Raw genomic sequence first — 24,130 nt, 5'->3', positions numbered from 1 at the left:
TATCTAGCATAGTAAATGCTTTTCCTGACATTTATCATAGTGTATAGTACATAATTATCCCAAACAAGGGTTACAGAAAAGAAATAATAAAATAAATAAATACAGTAAAAAGTCTAAAATCCAGCAATCTTGAAACAAGTCCACTGTCAAATTTTGGGACAAAATCTTATCACAACTATACCACCTTATCTAACATTGTGCAGCATAATATATTAATATACTGCACTTCGTTTTTTTTTCTATATATAATGCTATAGTGTATACAGAAAAAAGTATGATACATGCATTAAATAATGAGTGCATTGACCAACACAGCATACTTGCATCAATTGGCAAATCTAAAACTAACCAATAAGTAACAAAGATAGGAGGGAAAACCCCCCCCCTTTTTTTTTGGCATGCATCATCTCATTATATTTTGTATTTATGGTAAAATTATTCCTGATTTACAAATTCTTTCACAGACTGCTGTTCATAAAAATATTACATTTCTATCATTTTCTTGGTGTTTCAAAAAAAAAGACTAAAAAAAAACCAGATTTCTGGTTAATAAAATAAGAAACAATATCTTAGCTTTACATATTTATCATAACAGCACATGTTCTTATGTGACTAGTAATAACAACTGGTTGTTCAACACATTGAAAATAAAGTTATGATAATTATTTTAAAATATGAGACAAATTCAAATAAAGAAAGATGATAATATCATGGACAAATTTAAAAAAAAAAATAACAGATGGCAGAATGTATTTATTTATTTTAACATGAAGAAACAGTGAAAAAATGGTACATGTAATATAAAATATCATCATCATACACTAAAAACAGCATTATATTTTATGTACATTAAAATTCTCGTGAGCAACTAGCAAAAAGCATTCCTCTCTTCGCTCTCTCTCACTTTCTTGAAAAAGTGATTAATCTTCAAAACGTATATGACTGTTTTTCTGCTGTGCAACTCTTTTTGCTTTGGCCATGATCTAAAATTGAAACCAGAAAATAGTAAAAAAATAAATATATATTTATTATTGTGTGTGTAATATAATTATTTATTATTGTGTGTGTAATACACAAGGAAATAACTTTGGAGGAATTTCAATAATGCTTGAAATTCCTCCAAAGTTATTTCCTTCAGATAGTACTAAATCAATTTCCCATTCAACTTCATTTTTATCTTAAAAAAGGAGTGAGGAGTTAGTAGAAGTCAAATGTGGTGAATTGTGGTAGTGAGGGAGGAGTTGATCTCGCTAACCCTCTTTAGGGAAAGAAATTTTCTCTCCAGACAATCTAAACCACACATGCAACACCCTTGCATCTTTTTTTTTCAGAAGCAACCCTTCAAAGTACATGGTAATGGTGAGTGGTCCTCTAGGTACCTCAGATCACAAATTGGTAATGGTCTGTTCGCCAATGGGGCCTTTTTCTTGTAGCTGTTTCTCAGCTTCATGTTGTTTGGCATTACAAGAATGAGAAATGGGATGACCTGCAAGATTTCTATTCTTTCCTTTGGTTGGATTACTGTTTTAAATCCTCTGTTGTCAATATTTGCTCAGATCGCATTATTGAAGTTATTCCTGTAGGAATGAAATCCTTTATTCCACACTCATCCTTCATCTAAACTCAATAAATGTGCTAAAGCAGTCCAAGACGTTGCATATCACAACTTGCTCGCATAAAAATTTCCAGATTCATTTTCTGCTTACATTAAAGCTCAACAATTTTAAAGCAGTTATTAATTAATCCAAACTAGATTTTGAACAGGCTAAGAGTAGAAAACTTGCTTCTTGTCCAAACAGTAGCAAAGCATACTGCTCTCTTGCCAAAGCTATTGGCAGCAAGTTTTGCCCATCTATACTTCCACCTCTGTTAAAACCTGACAGTTCTGTTGCCTCTTCAGCTAAAGATAAAACTCACTTACTAGCATCTTCATAAATTCTTTGTGTGAGCATTTTCTTTCCCCCCTTCCCATTACTTTACAGATGTACTGTGTATATGAGAGCAGTCTGAAAAGTATTTGTGAAAATACTTTTAATCACACCAAAATAAAATTAATAAATAAATAAATTTTCTGTTTATACTCCGGGATGACCATACAGTCAGAGGAGTTCATAATATATAGAGATAACAAGGAACACCACCATATTTAGAAGTCATGGGCTAAACCCCAGTCACTCAAAGTATATGTACTTATGCACCTCATGCCTGACCACTCAGCTACATCTCTTAGATAAAATTAATCAAGGTATGAGTATAGTGTTTCTGAAAACTTCAAATAAATGGTGCTCTAGCAGGTAAAGAGCAAAATGGTGGTGCCACTAGAGATATGGTCCAGTGTGGAAGAACATTCAGTAATTCAATTTTTACTTGGAGGAAAAAAAAAAAAAAAAAACTACATCAAATGAAATTCATCTGGAACTTGTTTCTGCCTATGGAGAATGTAATATCAGAGAATCATGTCTGTTTTTGGCATAATGAATTCAAGAAGCATGTGAACATTTCTGACAAACCAAGAGAAGCAGATATCTAACAAGATAACAGCAACATTAGCAAATGCACTGAACTTTGTCAAACAGGCAGGTGAAAATTATCCATGTAGGAAATTTGTTTGTCCAAGACAACTGCATACAAGTCTTTTATGCAGCAGCCTGGATCCCATGAAGTTGGTGCATGCTAAGTACTCAAGCAACTGAAAAATAGCACACAGCAACATGCAGGTGAGTCTGTAGTTGTTAAATAATTACTGTAACAAAGAGTTTGAAACTGGTTTCAAAACAGGTCTGTGATGGGAGATAAGATGCTAGTGCATCAACACACGTCAGAAATGAAATAAGATTCGATGACACGGAAGCACCTTGGATCCCAGCAGTTAAAAAAATTCAAGACCACATTTGACCGTAAGGAAATGTCAGGCAAGTGTGCTTTGGTATTTGGTATTGTAAAGGCATTCTTATTATTGACTTAGGGGATACTGGAATGTGGGTCCACAGCAATGCTTACAGATACTGTCAAACACTGGAGAAACCAAAATCACATATCTGTGATGAATGTAAGGAAACATTAATGGTTGAAACAACTGGTGGAAGGTGTTGGGGCATCTCATTGGCTCCTTCAGACTTTCATTTGTTTGGACCTTTAAAGCAGGCGCCTCCATAGCCAGGTGGGAAAGAGCAGCAGCAGCAGTGCGTAGCACACGCTCCTTGATTAGACCAGGGTTCGAGCCCGTCACCACCAAATACGGAGGATGCGGAAAGGTCAGGGAATGACCACCGCATATCCCGGAGCAATATGGCATTAGTTGCTAATGCTCCTAAAATCCAAATAACAAATAACAAACCTTAAAAGCAGCATCTTTCTAATAGGCACTTCAGCACAGATGTACATGTTCAGCATAAAGTGGTCAACTACTAGGATTGAATCCAGATTTTTTTGGAGGGGGGGTATAAATAATCTCATCCCATGATGGGACAGATGTCTTACTAAGCATTTCATAATGGTATGATTAAAAGTCTTAAATACCTATGTTATCTTACTTTAAGGACCATCCTTAGATGAGAATACTCAGTGGTTAACACATATGAAAAAAATGTTTAATTAAAAATTACTTAATTTCATACTTTATAATTAAAAACTGATATTTAATTAAATTAGTTGGTTTAAACTAATCAAAAGCAAGTATTTACCTTATCTCTACCTCTTTTCTTTTGTCTTGTATTACTCTGGAATCTTATTTGCCTATCATTTTCTATTTTTTGCCAATATGCCTCTTCTTCTTCACCTAAAAAATATTTCTTTTAATATAAGTTTATATGAAATAAGTTTTGAATGTAATTAGGTAAGAATTAGAAGAATAACAATAAAGTGAGTACTAGAAATCTTAAAAATACCGTAAAATTAATGCAAATGCATTATTTAAATATTTGTTTCCTGATATAATATCATATCAAAAAATGAAAGTTTGTATGTGACAGCATCATATATGATGTATCACATATTTGTGAAGCAAAGCAGTAATGAATTGCCTCACTCTAAAATTTCAAATAAGTAGCATTTTCCACCCACAAGAAGTATAAGTGCATTTATACTCAGTTAGTATCATTATCCAAAAGAACCATTTCAGGGACTGTTGTCCCTTCGTTGGTGGGTAACTAGCCATTCTCAGCGTAGGAGTTGGCCACCTAGAATGTGATAAGTTTTCACAAAGAGAGATACCAAAGGGTGTAGATAACAGAAGCCCATATGCATTTAGAGCTATAAAGGTTCAAGCTACAGAGTATGTAACTACCATACAAGTAGTGTAAATGTTCCATTCAAGTATATATCTATGTTGGAAAACAAACTTGTATGCATAAAAGCCAACTATGGTACATCACATTCTGTGAAGAAAATCACAAATTACATGACTCTTAATCTTCAATAAGTAGGACTTCTCTGCACAAGAAGAATTACACTATCATTTATTCTCAGTGAGTGCCATTCTCAGATGGACCACTTCAGGAATCATTGTTCCCTCATAATGGACCGTTATTCCTGAGAAAGGAAGAGGGCTAGGACTGTACCCATTGTAAAGAAAGAGTTTTGAAAAAAATTATGGAAAACCACGAGCCCAAAGATATATTCAGCATTGATGAAAGAGGTCTATTTTTTAAATGTTTGCTGAACAAGACACTGACTTTTAACGGTGATAAATGTTTAGGTGGTAAAAATACTAAGGAGAGAATTACAGTCTTGGTTGGTGCAAATATGGCTGGTAATGAAAAACTGAAGCTTTTAGTAATATGCAAAAGTAAACAACCCAGATGTTTCAAAGGGGTAAAGACATTAGAGTTAGGCTACAACTACAACATAAAATCTTGGATGATAAGTGAAATTTTTGAACAATGGATTTTAAATTTCGATAGAAAGATGAAGAAAGAAAACAGAAAAATCGCATTGACTGTCAACAACTGCCCTGCCCACCTTCACTCAGTAATTTTGAAACTTACAAGTGTGAAGTTTGTTTTCTTCCCTCCAAACACCTCATCCAAACTGCAGCCAACAAGACCAAGGCGTTATTAAGAATTTGAAAATGCACTACCGAAGGCACATGTCGATAAAAATTATATTAAGAATAGTAACCAACTTATATATTTGTGGATGTGCACATCAGAGTTGATGAAAGTGTGGAGTCAGATGTGATGAAAACAATGATTAAGAATTGTTTCGCAAAAGCAGGTTTTTCTAAAATGCCAATTAACAGCGATGAACTATTACAAGATACTGAGCATTCTTGGAAAGAACTCCAAGCGAGTGGTTTGATCAATGGAGAAATTGTTCTTGACGAATTTTTAGCAGTTGATAATGATGTCATAGTAGCTAAATATCCGAATGAATCCAACATTTTGGAGACTATTCAAAAGAACTAGTGACAATATCAGCGATGAGCTGGATGAAAATGAGGACAATATTAAACCTTCCAAACATGAAATGTCGGCAGCATTTGAAACTTTTCTTTGAGGCCTTCAGTGGAAAGATAATGTGCCAGAAAATATATTTGAGTGTTTAAACAAATGTGAACATTTTTATGAACAATGCACAGTAAAATCCAGGGTACAACAAAAAATAACCAAATATTTTACAATATAATTCTTGAAAGTGTACTAATATATTGTGCGCATCATGTAAGTAGTCATTTCTTAATATGTATGTATTAATAAATTAATTCTCTTAAAATGCTAGAAAATTTATTCAGTTCCACTTATTTCTGATTTATTTCCTATCTTTTACTATATTTCTGAATGTTGAATTACAGTATTTTTCATTGTTGAAAAGGTCATATTTCTTTATAATGAAATTTCTTTTTAACAAATTTTTCAAGTGAAAAACTGATTTTGTTATATGGAGGTCCAACTAATTTAAAATCATAAATATCTTTGCATTCACTCTCAGTCTATGAGGGTTCATTGGTTTCCAGTAAAAGTAGCCAAAAGTCAGCAGTCAAAGCTTAGATTTGTTGCATGGGGAGAAATTCGTTAGAAGGTCATAACATTGTCCTGCTATTTCTGAACTAGATCAGTGACTCACTGATAATTAGTAATAGAGAACTCAGGATTTCTGGGTTCCAAGATTCTTACATGAGGTATTAGACTCATGTAAAGCATCAACAAACAGCCTCTAAATAACTTTTAGATTGCAATGTTTGAAACCATCAACATCAAAAAAAATACACTTCATTCATGAACATTCTTTTGAGGTTGTCCTGTGAAGAAAAAACAAATAACAATCAAAATGAGTTTTGCTTGCTGGTTGTAAAAATGTACAGATTTGGTAATTCAAGAAATAACTATATTAATGGATTTAGGGCAAAAGCCTCATTCTACAAGAACTATAAAACATTATTGTACAAGCAGCATTCAAAAAATAAGTTACACCTGCCGCCATCTCTTGGTTTCATTGCGCAACAAATGTGGCACCTGTGCGAATGGAGTTCATATCATGCACCCCCTGGGAGGCGAGTTTCGTTGACGTAGCAGTAACAGTTGTGTAGAATCAAGCATTCATAATGGCACATCAGCTAGAATGTTACTCGAAGTTCAAGGTACATGGAACAGTACGACTTTTGTGGGCAAAACGTCTGAATTGTTCCGAGATTCATCATGAAATAACTGTGGCGGTGTATGGGGGAACAGCCTTTGTGGTCTTTGTGAACAGGCATGAAAAACAAGAGGCCTGGAAAGTTAAGCAAAGGTGTTGTTCTCGTTCAGGAAAACGCTACGCCACACAATGCATGCACAACATGACACTTGCTCCAAAGTTTTGGATGGGAGGTATGGCAATATCTGCTGTACAGTCCCGATCTTTTGCCTTGTGACTATCACATCTTCAGCAAGCTGAAAGAACATCAAGGGGGATGATTTGCAAACGACGAGCAGGTGCGAACAGCAGCTTGATGGTGGCTGAATGACCAAGGAGTGGATTTTTATCATCAGGGAATCGAACGTTTAGTCAGACGTTCCAAGAAGTGTTTACACCAACTCGGTGACTATGTGGAAAAGTAGTGCAAGGTATATGCTTTCTATTGCATAATGTTACCTACCTCAATAAATGTCTCTTGGGCTACAATGGTCAGGTGTAACTTATTTTTTGAATTACTCTTATACAAGAAGAGCATAACCTCAGTTTGCAAGTAGCATTGAGGTTTGCTGTCAAGCATATAATCATAGCTTCAATGAAGTATATTTGCTTATTTAATCTCTCTCTCTCTCTCTCTCTCTCTTTTTTCTTTTTTTTTTTTTTTTGTATAAGGAGTAGAAAACACTAAATCAAAAGAGGCCAAACTCTATTGATTTCAATGTCTCTGAATGATGGATCACAATATGAGATTTATTATTCAGATGATGAAAAATATCCACAATATAAGATGCTTGATGGTGCAGAAGTTTTAAAAGTTCAACATAATTAGCACAAAGGTTCAACATAATTAGGGCAAAGGCCTCATGCCATGAGAGCTAGAAAACAATGTACAAGTAGGTAGCCTCAGTTTATTTTTATAACTTCTGCACCATCAAACATCTCATACAGTGTGGATATTTCTCAACGCTGGGTTGTTAGGTTCACTCATAGCCTATTTACTCACTGATAAGGCACCAAAATCACAGTATGAAGAATGAAATAAAATTTAAATTAATAGCCATATTCTTTTCCACTGGTGTGTTTTTATTTAAAATGCACAGCACAATATCGGGGCAACTCAGGGTAAAGCACCTCCACATGATGTCCTTGGTAACAAACCTATTTTGCTAAATAGTATAATGTTTTATAACACTTGCAACTTTTTTTTAAATTAAAACTTTCTCATGATACTGTAGGCCAAACAGTACAGTGTACCAAGTGAAGGGCAAGCCTATATATACTTATTATATGTGGCATATATATATATATATATATATATATACACGTAAAAACTTTCTTGTAACAAAACAAAAGGGTTCAATTGGAGAATTCCTCAAAATTATAGTCATTGATGATACTTCCAGTATTTTAGTGAAGTGATATCTTAATACAAGTTTTACACTGATAAGCCAAAACATTATGACCACCTACTTAATATGCTGATCTTCCATGTGCAGCCAAAACAGCTCGTACCTGGCAAAGCATGAACGCTACAAGATTTCTAAATGTGTCTTGTGGTATCTAGTACTAACACGTAACCAGCAGATCCTTTAACTCCTTACAGGAGTTAAAGGATCTGCTGGTTACTCCTTGGTTGAGACCCCGCAGATTGGAGTTGCTGTTCCAACACAAACTGCAGATGCTCGATGGGGTTGATGTTTGGGGAATTTGGAGGCCAGGGCAATACTTAGAAGTCTTCCTCATGTTCGGTGAACCAGTTTCAAACAATCCAGGCAGTGTGGCATGGTGCGTTATCCTACTGAAAGATGACACTGCCAGAGAGGAAGACTGTTGCCATGAAAGGGTGTACCTGGTCAGCAATGATGTTTAGATAGGTGGTAGAGTCAGAGTGCCTGGCACATAGATGACTGGATCCAGGGTATCCCAGCAGACCATTGCCCAAAGCATGACACCACCACCACCACCGGCTTGTTTTCTTGCCACAGTGCATCCAGGCACCATCACTTCCCCAGGTAAACGACGCACAGGTACCCGACCATCCACATGGTGTAACAGGAAATGCGATTCATCGGCCCAGACGACCTTCTTCCAATCACTCAAGGTCCAGTTTCGATGCTTGTGTACCCATTGTAGGTCCTGTCACCGGTGAACTGTGGTTAGCATGGGCACTCTGAGCGGCCTGCGGCTACCAAGCCCCATTTTCAGCAGGGTTCGATGTACTGTGTGTTGTGACACGTTACTCCTGTCACCAGCATTCCAATTACTGGCTAGTTGCACCACGGTTGCCTTTCTGTTGCCATGTACCATCCGGGAGAGCCTTCGCTCATCTCGAGCATCGATGAGCCATAGTCGCCCAACACCTCGCGTTTGTGGGTTTCCCCTCCTCGGACCACTTTCGGTAGGTACCAACCACGGCTGACTGTGAGCACCCCACTAGCCGTGCCATTTCGGATATGCTCTGACCCAGTTGTCTGGCCATTACAATTTGACCTTTGTCGAACTCGCTTAAATCCGCTGCCTTTCCCATCTGAAGAACAAGAGTAACACTGATTAATGGAGCTCAGTATAGGGTGTTTTTAATACCATGTCCCGACCTGTGCATGCACCGTAGTTCCCCTGCAGTTGCTTCGATTTGCATAACGACTCATCGGTCATAATGTTTTGACTCATCGGCGTAAGTTCTAAATCAGACAAACGTATTTGTAGTAAATGGGCCTGCTGTTTAAATAATATAATTTAAAAACTAAATGAAAGTTTTGTTTTTAATAATAAAATGTAGGTCATAATGTTTTGGCTCATCGGCGTTAAGTTCTAAATCAGACAAATGTATTTGTAGTAAATGGGCCTGGCTGTTTAAATAATATAATTTAAAAACTAAATGAAAGTTTTGTTTTTAATAATAAAATGTATTAATATACTTTTAAGATACCTCTTAATAAATCCAAGCATCCCAGAGATTCTGACTTTTCATCTTTCAGAAACCGTTCTGCACTTTTTGGATCTGTACACCTAACATAGGCAATATCTTCTCCTTCTGTAACATCAATGTATGCTACACTTTCTATGGCTTTTACCTGCTCCTGCAATGAACAATCATAAATAATGTGCAGGGTGAAAATAATGAACTGGTCACTTTGAAGGCATGTAGGCAGAAAACTGCAAATCAGACAATGTGGAATGAAATTGTGTTATGAAAGATGAAGTTCTATAGAGTGTCATTAGGAATGAATAGCACTGTACAGCAGTTAACAGCTATGTAAGTTTAATTCAGATCACAAATCATACCCATTTATTAACATCTCACATGGGTTTGATCACAAATCATACCCATGTGAGATGTTAATAAATGTCAAATTGGTTGACATGCCAACAATAAGCTGGAATTGTGAAAACACATCATTAGTTGTCATCTGTAATATTTCAATTTAAATGTTCCTAACATGCCTTGCTAAGTCACCTTTCACATCTTGCAAGGTTTTGTCTTACATCTTTAACTTCAAACCAATAATCACATGGACTGAGGAATATATTGAGATATATATTAAAAATCAGCCAAGTAAACAGGTGAGCCACATGTAGCGGTGCTTCATGAAAACCACTGCGTCCAAGCAACCTATAGCTTGAAGGTTGGGAATAACAAGCTGGATAAGGAGTTTATGGTACTGTGCATTACGGAATCACAGATGAATCGCCACTCAATGAATATCATTATAAGCACCCTTATAATATTATAATGGTCCTTAATGACAGTGACCTAGTAACATGTGGGAAATGCAGTGGTATTTCGTCAGCAACATGTGGATATGATATTACCTATATTCAACAATTCTGGGTGTTTATATTACTATCCAGTTGGAATTGCACCTCATTAGTCAACAGAATTGTTCTGAAGCCTGTACCATCCGCCTCCACCCCAAATGAAAACCAAAGAACAAAATCCAAACATTTCTCATGATTACTTAGAATCTGCTGCTGAGCCATGTATAACTTATGTTTTGTCAGTGTAGCATAATAAAACATGTACCTTTAAAGGTTAATTTTCCTAAGGGTCTTGCAAAGTAAGACCCCTGAGGAAAATTGTGTGGCAACCACTCTGTCATTTAATGTTGCCAATTTTACATTTTAGAAAACCAGACAGACACTGGTTTTGTTTTTCCACAAGTGCCTGTTTCATTTACCCCAATTTTCAGTTTCACATATTTGTGTTAATTATTTCAAGGCCAGAAGACAGTTTAAATTACTAGAGATTACATTTTGTGGTGAGACATTTCATGCTGAGTCAAATTGTTTAAACATATCAATGACACGTTTAGACATTGTTGGAAGAATACATTACACAAATAATTTATTACAATTTAAGCAGCAACTTCTAAAGACATTTTCATATTTTCCATGGTCACACACAGATCTGTATACACAGTTCTGTGTTCAATTCGCTACTGCAACAGGATCTAGAAAAGTTGAGCAGATGGGCTGAGAGGGGGCAACTGAAGTTTAACATTGACAAATGTAAAGTACTGCATATGGGTAGCAGTAACCCCAGAGTATTGTATCACCTGTGTGGTACAACACTCAGGGTGATAGAGAATGAAAAGGACCTGGGGGTAATTGTGCAGTCAGATAGCATTAGTAGAGGCATACAATGCAAGAAAGCAAGATTATGCAGCATCAGCCAGGAAAAAAAAAAAAACCCGCTCCCATTTCACCCCTCCGTTCATTCCAAATGCCTGTCCAGCTCAGCCTTAAATTTATTTAGGCTATCAACTTCCACAACAAAAGATGGAAGTCTGTTCCACCAATCAACTACCCGCTGGCTAAAGGCAAACTTCCGCGCATCTATCCTACAACTGTCTTTCCTCAATTTGAATTTATGCCCTCTCAGGTGAGTATTCTGAGCAAGAAGAAGAAGATATAGAGCAAGAGGAAGTAGATATGAAGTTTTCTGAGTAGTACCGACTATCTGCAGGACAATCAATGATATACAGGAATTTTTCTAGCAGGGATAAGGAGGTGATTATCCCCTTGTATAAGGCAATGGTCAGGCCACACCTTGAGTACTATATACAAGTCTTGAGGCCTCATTTAAGAAGGATGTAGAGCTACTGGAATGAGTACAGGGAAGGGCAACAAGATTAGTGAATGGCACAAAGGGTTGCTCTTACGAAGAAAGGCTTAAGTTTTGCAAATTACAATGTCTGGAGACTAGGCACCTCTGAGGTGATTAAGGCCTTGAATGGTTTGAGCATGCTCAATGCTGATGGGATTCTTCCTCTTGCCCGGATTAATTGCCTGAGGGGACATAAATTCAAATTGAGCTGAGGTGATTAAGGCCTTGAATGGTTTGAGCATGCTCAATGCTGATGGGATTCTTCCTCTTGCCCGGATTAATTGCCTGAGGGGACATAAATTCAAATTGAGGAAAGACAGTTGTAGAATAGATGTGCGGAAATTTATCTTTAGCCAGCAGGTGGTTGATTTCTGGAACAAACTTCCATCTGTCATTGTAGAAGTGGACAGCTTAAATAAATTCAAGGCAAAACTAGAGAAACATCTGGAGCGAATGGATGGGTGAAATGGGAAAGGTTTTTTTTTGGCTGATGCTGTATAAGCATGCTTTCTTGCATCATATGCCTTTACTAATGCTAAAATGCTAATTGTTCTTAACATCAACTTAAGCTTTAGTTTTTAAAAAAGATTATGGAAGAATAATCTATTCGATAATTACGGAAGAATAATCTACCTGGTCTACTGGATGTTGGCAAAATTTAACAATTCTTTTGTTATTAAATATTTAATTGTTGATCACATCTAAATATTTTTATAAATGATTGAAAAACAAAACAATCAAGGACAAATTTGAAAGAGATGAAATGGTTTTTGCACAAATTTTTTTTTAAAAATGTGTTAGGACAAAGAAGAAATTGCACCATCACATGCACTGGACAAAATCCATGTCACAGGCTGCAGTATTTGTAGCTGGATGAGTAGGCCAATAATCTTAACAAACCTACTGATTCTGTGAAGGTGAAGTTGCTGGGAACTGATTTTGAGATGTGCAGCAATGGCAAAAACAGCAGTTAGATACTGCATAAAGTAATGTCATTACAATTTGCAAGCTTTTGTAGAACTTATTACTCATCTGAGAAAACTTTCTGCTTAATTTTTTCATATAAAATTCTCAGAAGATACTCTTTTATATCTTCTAAGACATTTCCAAAAGATATACAAGATAGACAAGAGATTATAAAATATTAATAACACACAAATTTTTCATTTTTAATGACATCACTTACTTTAAATTCCAAAGGATTGTTAATAGAATCATGTACATGCACTCGTATAATAACACCTGGAAGAAAACTATGATGTTTAACTTCTTTATTTTTGACAGATTCTGATAAATTTGACACATTATTTAGTTCTTCTGAATCATGATGATGATATGAACCTTCTTGAAGGAGTGTTTTTTTAATCCGTGTCATTGTTGCTTTCTGCAGCGCAAGGTATTTATTCCTCCAGCGTTTCCACTCTTTTCTATAAACAAAACATAGCATATTGTAAAAAATAAAATATAATTAAAAATACACATAAATCCAGACCTTTTCTAAGTTTGTTATTTTCAAAGAGAATAAAAAAAAATAGAAGTAATTTATACTGAGCTAAATGAATTCAAATTAAATAAGATATGTTATGTACCATGTGTTCATGTTTTTTTTTTTTTTTTTTAAATGGCTTATAAATAGGGCTAACAAAAAAAAAAAAAAAATAAGCATGCTATCCAAAAATGTCACAGTTGTAAAGAATGTCACTTTAATATGGTTGAATAAGAAACAATGTAAATAAATAAATTTACAGCCATTATCAATCTACGGTAGGATGGAGGCCTCCCTAACAAGTCATAGTCATGTTAAAGAAAAAGGATCATAATCTGCCACGCTGGTCCAGTGCAGGTTGACAGATTGGCAGTATTAAATAGATTCAAGGCAGAACTAGACATACATTTGGAGTGAGTGGATGGGTGAATTAAGGTGGGTTTTTTTTGGCTGGCGCTATATAAGCTTGCTTTCTTGCATCATGTGCCTTTATTAATGCTATTTAGCAGTCAGGAGATTGAACCCTGGTCTACTCAAAAAGCATGTGCTACTGCACTCCCACTCCTGACCTTAAGAAACAATGTACTATGAATTATATTCAAGTTCAATTTGAAAATCATATGCATCTCTGTATACAATTTTTAAAATTATTTCAATGCTTGTATGGAAACCTTTAACAAGAAAGTTTAATTTATCAAATTGGCCAAAGGTAAAAATTACGCTACCTAATAATTAAGTCTAAATCAGTCCAAAACTACATTTGCTACTAGGAAAAAAGGAGGGGGGGATATTTACAAAGCTTGTGAACTTTTATTGCTATATTGCTACACGAAACACATTTCATTTTGTTTCATTTCACTGATTCATTATGTACTGTTATTTTTTTTTTTATGGAGGACTTCAGTCCCCCCACCCTACTAACAATCTCAAACTGCAAAATCAGCCCACCCACTAGCTCTGATTCCCCTGCACACAACATTTATAAATGTCACACAGACTGCAGATGTTTACTCAGAATACCAACAAGGGAACACTCCATTCTCCTCCCCCCTCCACACACACAATGGAACCAGTAAAATACAGAAACACAGATATAGGGTATTAGCTTTCATTGAGCCCACAACCTTTACCATGTCAACAAGGATCCCCCCCCCAATCCTCAACATACCGCATGTTTGTGAGAAAAAAAAAGAGAGAGAGAAAGCACACTTAGGTTTTTCATGGTTGACCTGGAATCAGGAGACACTTTCTTATTATCTAATAATATCCATTACTGTGGGCAAGATATGTAGACAATACATTTGTGATCTTATGAAAAAATTGTGACCTCAAATTGCAAATATGGTGTCTCAATATTTTGGCATTTATTTTTGTTTTCTGTGGAACTTAGTCATTGAAAACCATGAGAAGAAGAGGATCCAAGGAGGCCTGAGACAGAGGCAGAGAAAACAACTATAACAAGCAGAATGTAACACTCCACAACCAGCAAGCTTACACAGGTCAGAAAAGAGAGCAGCCAGAAGGCTGGAAAATACCTACAATCAATCAATATACAGTTAACCATAGGTCTATAAATGATAGATACACCAAAAGGTACAAGTCACCAAGCAGTCCTTTGTTTCTGAACAGATGGTAGACAACTATAGTTGGAATCAAACCAAGAAGAATATGACAACCACCATTACAGGGCTTTACTTCCATTTTCAGAAAAGATACAAGGTCTTAAAATATTCTCTGTATGGCTCAACTCCAAAATTGTGAGATACTAATGAAAGAAAGTGTTCAAAATTTTATTTTCAACTCACCTAATATATAAGTAAACATTACAATAGTAAGTAGTTTATCATATTGAATTAGTGATATATTTTTCAAACAGGGATTAGCAAATCAGTTTCAAACAGGAATATATAGGAATTTTGCTAGCAGGGATAAGGAGGTGATTATCCTGTTATACAAGGCAATGGTCAGGCCACACCTAAGGTACTGTGCAGGTCTGGAGGCCTCATTTTAGAAAGGATGCTGAGTTGCTAGAACGAGTACAGAGAAGAACAACAAGATTGATGAGAGGAACAAAGGGGTGTGCTTACAAAGAAAGGCTTAAGTTCTGCAAGTTTCAGCATCTGTAGACTAGCAAGGTGATCTGATTGAGGTGTATAAAGCCTTCAATGTTTTGAGCAGGGTCAATGCTGACGGGATACTTCCTCTTGCTCAGATTAAGAACCTGAGGCGGCATAGATTCAGACTGAGAAAGACAGTTGTAGAATAGATATGCAGAAGTTTGCCTTTAGCCAGCAGGTAGTCAATTGCTGGAACAGACTTCCATCTGTCGTTGTGGAAGTTGGTAGCTTTAATAAATTTAAGGCTGAACTAGACAAACATTTGGAGTGACTGGATGAGTGAAATGGGAAGGTTTTTTTTTTTTTTTTTTGCTGATGCTGTATAAGCTTGCTTTCTTGCATCATATGCCTCAACTAATGCTAATGCTAGTGATGCTAGTGATATATTTTTCAAACAGCTATTTCAACATGTTTATATTTTTCTTTTTTCTAAATTAAAATGCCAAATGTCATTCAAATTTCCATTTATTTTAAAGCAATATTCTATAAGCAAATTCAAAAATCTTAAGGCCAAAATAGTTGGCTAGCTTAATTCTACTAAACTGATTAAATATAACTGAAAAAAGTCTGGTTGCCAAGGCAAGTGGCAACCAGATTTTTTCTCAAAGCCATTTCTAGTTGCAACCGGGTGTCTGGGATTGTGCAGCCATGCATATGGCAATAATGTGAGATTGTTCCGTGACAAAGTTTAGTCAATCAACGAAGTTCACATAGATGACTGACTCGCATTACCACCTGCAAATAAAACTTTGAGAAAGTTTTATTTTATCCTCAAAATACTGTAAATTCTAATTTTTAATTTAAGTAGCATAAGCATTAAATTTAAAGAACAGAAGATTGAATTATTGCAGTGTTAACATACTTTGGCATAACACGAAGGGATATTATTTCTAGTTCATCTGAACTTTTAGTTTTCCTTCTTGAACGTCTTTTCTTTTTCTTAAATTTTATTTTCTGATCTTCCTTGTTTACTTCAACTTCTTGCACAGAATCTGGTGCAGTAATTTTCATATTCTGCTGTAAAAAGAAACAAAAGATTGCAGTTATAACTAAGATCATTAGAGCTAAACACAGAAATGCACAAACAATAACACACTGGCAAGTGTGAAGATCCAATCCAAAATCATGCAAACTAATTTTTCCCATATTCTTACAAGTGGAAGAGGAAGAAGGGAAAAAAGTGCCCATTACTCATACATAAAACATCAAGGTAATAAACAGTCACCAAATATATCCAGTAATTTTGAAGGCATCACTTAACTAAAGAGGGATTTCCTTGGATTGGAGAAGTGACAACATATCACCAATAAATAAGGGTGAAGTGGGTATAACTACTGACTGGCCAGTCTGACTTCAGTGGTAGGGATGATCATGGAGGCAATGACAAAGAGTGCAATACAGAATCATTTAGACGGAAATAGAATTCAGAAGGAAACACAGCATAATTTTGTAGAGGGAAAAATACATGTTTAACAGACTTGGTTAGCTATTTTTGACAGAGTCACTCATGAGCTGCATGTAGGGAATAATATTTACAGTTTACTTGGATAACAGCACAGTATTTGACCCAGTTTCATATGAGAAGATATTGTATAAGCTGGAATATGTTGGGATCACAAGGAAAAATCCTTAGATGATTTGTAGAATGGCTGCAGGGCACAAAGAAGAGGGTTGTGATTAAATTTTACTCTTCAGAGTGAGTGCTAATGAGTGAGATTCCCAAAGGATCAATACTGGTACCACTGTTGATTTGATTTTCTTAAATGACATCAACAAATGGATACAGAATTGTAATGTCAAAATTTGAAGGTGATGTCAAGATCGGTAGAGCAATTAACTATGGGCACCATGCAAAAGCAATGCTTCTTTAAGATGATCTAGATAAATTTCTAGGATGGTCAGAAAAATGGCAGATATCTTTTAATGCAGAAAAATGCATGGTCTTACACTCTGGGAATAGCAACCTCAAAATAACTTGTTGGGGTTGAACTAAAAACAGCAGAGGAAGAAATGGATTTGGGAGTTATGATATGGACATTAAGTTCTCCAATCAGTGTGGACAGGCAGCAAGGAAGGTCCATGATCCCACTTTATAAAGCAATTGTAAGACCACAATTGAATAAGTATTAGTAGTGACAACGATGCAAGAAAGCAAGCTTATACAGAGTCAACCAATGGGGGGGGGATCCTTTCCATATCAATTGTCCATCCTCTCTAATAGTTTATCTAGTTTTCTTGAATTTATAAATTTAAGAAAGAACTAGACAAACCATTAGAGAAATGAAATTTACATACATCTCTCCCAATTAACCTTCCTCAATTTTAATTTATTCCCATTCATGTGTGTAGTCTGAGCAAGAGGAAGGATTTCATTAGTATTGAGCTTACTCAATCCAATCAAAGCCTTAAACACTTCAATCTGACCTACTTGCAGATGACTAGTAGTTTTTACAGATGCTGCAATTTGCAGAAATGAAGTCTTTCCTAGTATCCAAGCTTGTTCCCCTCACTAACCTCACTGCTCTTCTCTGCATCTGTTCCAACAGATCCACATCCTTCCTAAAATGAGGCTTCCAGACCTGTATGCAATACGTATGATGTGGCTTAACATTGCCTTGTACAACAAAATATCCCTGTAGGAAAAATTTCTGCATATCATTGACAAACCACCATGAGCTGTCCTGGCACCTGTCTGCACTGCTCAGAGAACAAAAAAAAAAAAAAAAAACCCAAGCTTCTTGAAAGTGTCCAAAGACAAGCAATTTGCTTGGCGATTCTTCAGATTTCACATGAGGAAAGACTTCAAATATATGGGCAACAGAGCTTGGAAACTCAACACCTTACAGGAGACTTGACAGAGTAAAAAGGAAAATGAATGAGGGTAAAATTTTCACAGTTATAAATGATTCCAAAATTAGGGGCCATAAATTCAAATTATGGAGAAGAGGTTTAGACTAAACTGCAGGAAGTTTTCTTTTAGCCAGTGAATTGTTAAATGTCAGAATAAGCTGCCTCCATAGGCAGTTCAGGCTGACAGCTGGGGGAATTTCATAGTTCAGCTTTGTTGATACTACTATGTGAGGAAGGAGTCAAATAGTGATGTTATTTTATTTTATTAATTTATTGTTATTATTTTTTAATAATTTTTTTTGGTTAGTACAGCAAAAGTAAATAATTTCTCAATGGGCCTAATGAATTCAACATGGAATCCAGAAATGCTGCAAATTATTAAGCAGTTCTATTGTGTGGGAGATTGATTAGTATAAGACAGAGCTACGATGATCAATACATTCTACGTTGTATTTCAATATTTGTAGAAGAATAAGAGAAATTTACTTCAATATGATACGTAGAGCACTTCCTAACGACACTCTCCAGCAAATAAATGAAAATAAAATGAATGCAAATTAATACAGTAATCAAATTAATTAAAAAACAATTAACAAATTAAAACAAATTTTGAAAAAGACTTCCCTTCCTGAAGCTGATGTGGCTTTTCAACCATGTATCTTGATCACAGGAATGGAAATTATCACATAACCTGTTGATACATAGGCACGTTGGGTGAGGGGATGTTCGAGAACTAGCTGAAGCATTCCGATTGTGTGCAAGCCCATTGTAACTTGTGGAGGGGAGGAGTTGTAACTCTTATACACTTGGCCTGAAGCTCGCGAGAATGTGTTTGAATTGTGTGTAGGCCCATTGTACATATATAAAGGGGTTACAGAAACACTCATATGAACCTGGGTTGGTACCTGCAATAATATATTCAATTTGTTGATGTGTCTGTTTTTTTATTTCTGTGGCCTGTGCTTCACGTTGCAAATCTATGGAAGTCTTCAATACTGACCAATCGTTTGGACATAAACAATTTTTTTATTTGTTGCAAAGTTTCCTAACCTGGGAAAGGTATTTTTGTTTATCAGAATACAGAGATTTTAAGGAGAGTTTAACAACATTATGAGATGTGGCAAGTGCGGTAATTTCCATTCCTGTGATTAAGACATGGTCGAAAAGCCATGTCAGCTTCAGGAAGGGAAATCTTTTTTTTCAAAATTTGCGTTGAACTTGTTTTAATTTGTTAATTGTTTTTTAATTAATTTTATTACTATATTAATTTGCATTAATTTTATTTTCATTTATTTTCTGGAGAGTGTCATTAAGAAGTGTTCTATTTATTCTATTGAGGTAAATTTCTCTTATTCTTCTACAAATATTGTGTGGGAATTTAACTTATTTAATGTAATACTTTTTACACAAAATTTACGTGATGGAAATTCATGTGGTTGCATTAGTGTTATTCACATTTGATTATACCATCCACTTAACAATCAATTTTGTTATAGCTAAGCATAATTCTTGTAAACCTGATTATTAAATCAGGTTTACAAGAATAACCAGATAGCTGCAAAACCTACTGAAATCAAAGATCTCAAGTTGAACAGCTGATTGAAATTAATGGTTGCTATTATGAAATGCAATGTAATTATGTATTTACAAACTTCTGGAAGGTGGAACTCATAAAACATTTAAATATATTTACATCTGTATGATAAGATACATCAGAATTTGAAAGAAATACTTCAGAACACTGAAGTATTTCTTTCAAATTAATAATAATTACTACATATTATATAGCACAATTGGAAATTTACCTGTCATTATGGCCATATTTTAAAGTTATATCCTTAATTTATACAGGATTATTTATAAGTAAGGAAACTATTTTGAATAATTTCTGATGTAAATAAGTATAAGTTATTTGAAAATAGTTTATAATTTTTTTTATTGTTTCATAATAATTTGAACATAGAAAAAGTACTATGAGAATAGGATGTCTCACAATGAAGGAGAAGATTGAAACCGTAATGCAACATGCAAAATATGAAAATGCTACAGAAGCTGTATGCCAATTCAAGAACTTTTTGGACATAAACCATCCACAATAAAGACCATAAAGCAAATTGTGAAGAAGTCTGATGAAGTGGGAAGAGTACACAATCTACCAAAACCAAGCAGACCTTGTATCTCAAAGACATCTGCAAATTTGGATCTTGTAAGAGAGGATATCAAAATAAATCTAAAAAAATCCCAAGTAAAGCAAAGTTTGAAAATTAAAATACCTAAAACAAGCTTAAATAGAAAGTTTATCATGTTACCCAGATAGAAAGTTGGAATTTGCTAAACTGTTTTTGGCTATAAGAATTACAAACCCAGATATCATTGACAATACTGACAAAAGAAAAGCAAAGTAGAAAAAGAAAAAGGTGAGAAAGAAAGATACTGTATTGTATGCTTTAGCATACAACTCAACTGTTACACAACATATATGACATGTGCATAAGAAAGGAGGGGAAAAAAAACACAGGAAAAATGCAGCAGAAAGATGGAGAAGAAAGAAAAAGAAATCAAAAAGAAACTTAGTCAGAATGTGGAAAATGCAAGATGTAGAGTTAAACGGGATTCTCCAATAGTTGGCATTCACAGAGAGCATAAATTGGGCAGTGGGCTCTGTAGGATTATATTAAAGCAGATTTATTAAAGATTGGATTAGTAGACAAATTTTTATAATTTTTTAAATATCTTTAAGTTTTTTCTAAAATTAATTTCACTAAGTAATATTCTTTTCATATGCATCCCATTAGCTTAAATTTTTAAGTTCAGTAGTAGATAAAAGTTTGGGTAACTGCTTAATTACTCTAATATTTTGTTGATTTCAATGCTGTTCTGTTCAAGTTAATTCTTAATATTTGTTACTTTAATACTTACCTTACTGATGGTTGTTACAAGATCCATACTGAATACTTTGTCCAAGGATATTATGACTCAGATGGAAATGACAGTAGGCAATTCTGATATGAGTCAGGAATTCATCACTTGCATGACCTGTGACACGTATTTAAAGGTTGATCAGAAATTCAAAGCTCAACTGACAACTTTCAAATGTCTTACTGAAAGTACTTTTCTTGTTCTCAGGAAGAAACGCCCAGGCAGACCGAAAATGGCATGGCTAGATAACATCAACACCTGGCTTCACATGACAACAGCACAAATTCTACACGCAGCGCTAGACAGAGAACAATATCAAAACGAAGTCGCAAACGCCATTCGGCAGCATTAAAGAAGAAGAAGAAGGAAGACAGCTCTTCTTAAATTCTAAAACTGCCTACCATCCTGAGTGGTAAATCCTTTTGTCCTATTTCTCTGTTATTTCATTTCACCGAAACACTTGAAAGATTGCCATGAGAGCCATTTCTCTAGTTTCAGCTGATCAACAGTTTCTGATGTGTACAAGATACTGAGGAAAAACTATGAATCCCTTTCTCGAGTTCATTCTGCAAACTCTAAATATGTCCTTGCAATCTTTGATCTATTATGGTGGTCTAGTCTATCTGCATGCTTACATCTTTCCGATTGTCCTTTTTCTCTATATAACCTTCTAAGAAGTTACTTTTAAAACTATACAGTTTCTATCATTTCTGGCTCTAATTCCATTTCCCACTCTGTTACTAGGGACTGCCTTTGGGACTCTGTTCTTGGACCACTTGTTTGGTGCACTATTCTTGATGAGTGGCTCCTTTCATTCTTTCAAGCCGGCTTTATAGAGATGTTCTCACACTGTTGATCCATTTATTCATGTCAGACCTCTCTCAGTGGCCCACTGTATATAAATTATCCACATTCTCTGCTAAAACTAAGACAATGGTGGTTAAAGGTTGGTTAATATTTCACATCCACCTGTTTTCCAAATTCAAACCAAATAACTGTCCGTGGCTTCTTCTCTAAAATTTCTTGACAAGCTTACATTTACTAAACACTTGGAACATCTTTCAAGTAAAGTCATAAAATATACTATTTTTGTTAGCAGGAGAGACTGCTTCTACAGGGATGGGATACACTTAAATAGAAAGGGTGCAAGAATATTTGCTGATGCTATAGAGGGCAGTGTTAGGTGGGTCGGAAAACTGCTAGCTTGGGGGGGATACAAGGACTAATAGATTAACAGTAGCCACTGGCAGAGGTGAAAGTGATTCTTGCATTGCTTCTATTGGAATGAGCAGAAGCCTGGAAAACAAGATGCAAGATATATCAAAGACTGTTGGGAGTCATGCAGTACAAGTAAACACATGGGTTGTGTTAGGGTAGCTAAGAATAGGAACAGGTGCATGTGTACCTGCGGGTACACCAATGCTAGGAGTTTGGTAAATAAATTTAATGAATTTGAGGTATTGCTCAAAGCATTAAAGGCGGATATTGTTGGAATATCTGAAACGTGGCGTCACACAGATATAAGGAATACAGACTGGAATTTGGGGAGTACAACGTCTACAGAAAGGATAGACAGGATAGGAAGGGAGGAGGGGGTTATGCTATTAGTTAAGAAACACATAAAATCCAACGAAGTGAAGCCAGTCGACATCGCTGGACAGTGCAGTGTCGAGTCATGTGACATACGCATTGGGAGATCAAAATTGAGAGTAGGAGTGTGCTATAGGCCTAATGACTCTGATGAGTATAATAAGAAATTGAACAGGGAAATAGAGTGGGCCAGTAAATCAGAGAGTCTTATAATGGGGGATTTTAATTTTCCAGATATTGACTGGAATTTGTGAGTTGCTAACTCACACACTAGCAAAGCTTTTGTGGATTTATTGGATGATTGTTTTCTACATCAGCATGTTCGGGAGGCACTAGAGGGAGTAATACTCTTGATTTGATTATCAGTAGTAATTCTTCATGCATTAAGAATCTACAGGTAAATGAACCACTAGGTGGCAGTGATCACAGTGTGCTGAAGTGGGATTTACTCAAAGAGGTAACTACCATCATGGGTAAAGGGAAGGGTTATTGCTTTCGTAAAGACGACTACGATGGACTGAGACAGTATTTAAATTCTATACAGTGGGACCAACTGATGATGTTACCAACAGCAAATTCAAAATGGAAGCATTCAAAGAACTTATCTTGGAAGCTACTAGGCTTTACATACCAACTAAGAAATATTGTTCAAGGTTTAGGCCTAAGTGGATGTCAGATGAACTAATGAGACATATGGCAGAGAAGAAAAATGCATGGGATACATACAAATTAACACGTGACACAGAAGCCTATGATAGATACAAGTTGATCTGTAACCAAGTTACAAAGGGAGGTTAGGCAGGCGAAGGCAGATTACGAAAAATCTTTGGCAAGGGATGCAAAGCAAAACAACAAAGGGTTCTTTACTTATGTAAACTCTAGAAGGAAGGGGATGAATCAGATTGGTCCACTTGATATTGATGGGTCAACTGTTGATGATCCTGCTCAGGTAGCTAACAAACTAAATGAATATTTTGCATCGACATTCACACATGAGGAGTTAATTCAGCAAGGGGAATGCCAGAGGTGTATTCAACTCTGGCAGTAAGCTAGATAATCTTGTAATAACTGAGAGTAAAGTGGAGGAGAAATTGTTGAAGATAAATACAAGAAAGGTACCTGGGGTGGATGGGATCTATCCAGTTATATTAAAGGAGGCAGCAAAGGAAGTAAGCAAACCCTTAGCCATAATTATGAGAGCTTCCTTGGACTCAGGGGAAGTACCCATGGACTGGAGATGTGCAAATGTGACCCCAATTCACAAAGGAGGATCAAAAGGCGACAAGTAATTATAGACCTGTTAGTTTAACTTCTGTTCCCGGAAAATTCATTGAGGCACTGGTTAAAGAAGCACTGCAGGATCATCTAGACCAGACTTCAGTTGTAGCTCAGACAGCATGGTTTTGTTAAGGGGAAGTCTTGCCTGACCAATTTGATTGGATACTATGA

General features: G+C 35.7%; 1 protein-coding gene across 1 annotated transcript in view; it reads right to left on the bottom strand.

Moving 5' to 3' along the window:
* Positions 1–747: 747 nt before the first annotated feature.
* Larp7 (La related protein 7) overlaps positions 748–24,130 on the bottom strand; it is a 100,542-nt gene continuing 77,159 nt past the window's right edge. The window contains exons 8-12 of the mRNA XM_090384723.1: positions 16,185–16,339; positions 12,906–13,146; positions 9,542–9,692; positions 3,684–3,778; positions 748–983 (exon numbers count right to left, since the gene is read on the bottom strand). Of these exons, the coding sequence (XP_090240849.1) occupies positions 921–983; positions 3,684–3,778; positions 9,542–9,692; positions 12,906–13,146; positions 16,185–16,339 (705 nt within the window). The 3' untranslated portion in view covers positions 748–920. The remainder of the gene's footprint in view (positions 984–3,683; positions 3,779–9,541; positions 9,693–12,905; positions 13,147–16,184; positions 16,340–24,130) is intronic.

Source organism: Mastigoproctus giganteus, chromosome 11, assembly GCF_048544385.1.
Source record: "Mastigoproctus giganteus isolate SK-2022 chromosome 11, ASM4854438v1, whole genome shotgun sequence".
In the NCBI taxonomy this organism is placed as follows: domain Eukaryota; kingdom Metazoa; phylum Arthropoda; class Arachnida; order Uropygi; family Thelyphonidae; genus Mastigoproctus; species Mastigoproctus giganteus.
Note: the sequence above shows the minus strand (reverse complement) of the source record. Positions and strands in the feature narration are given on the sequence as shown.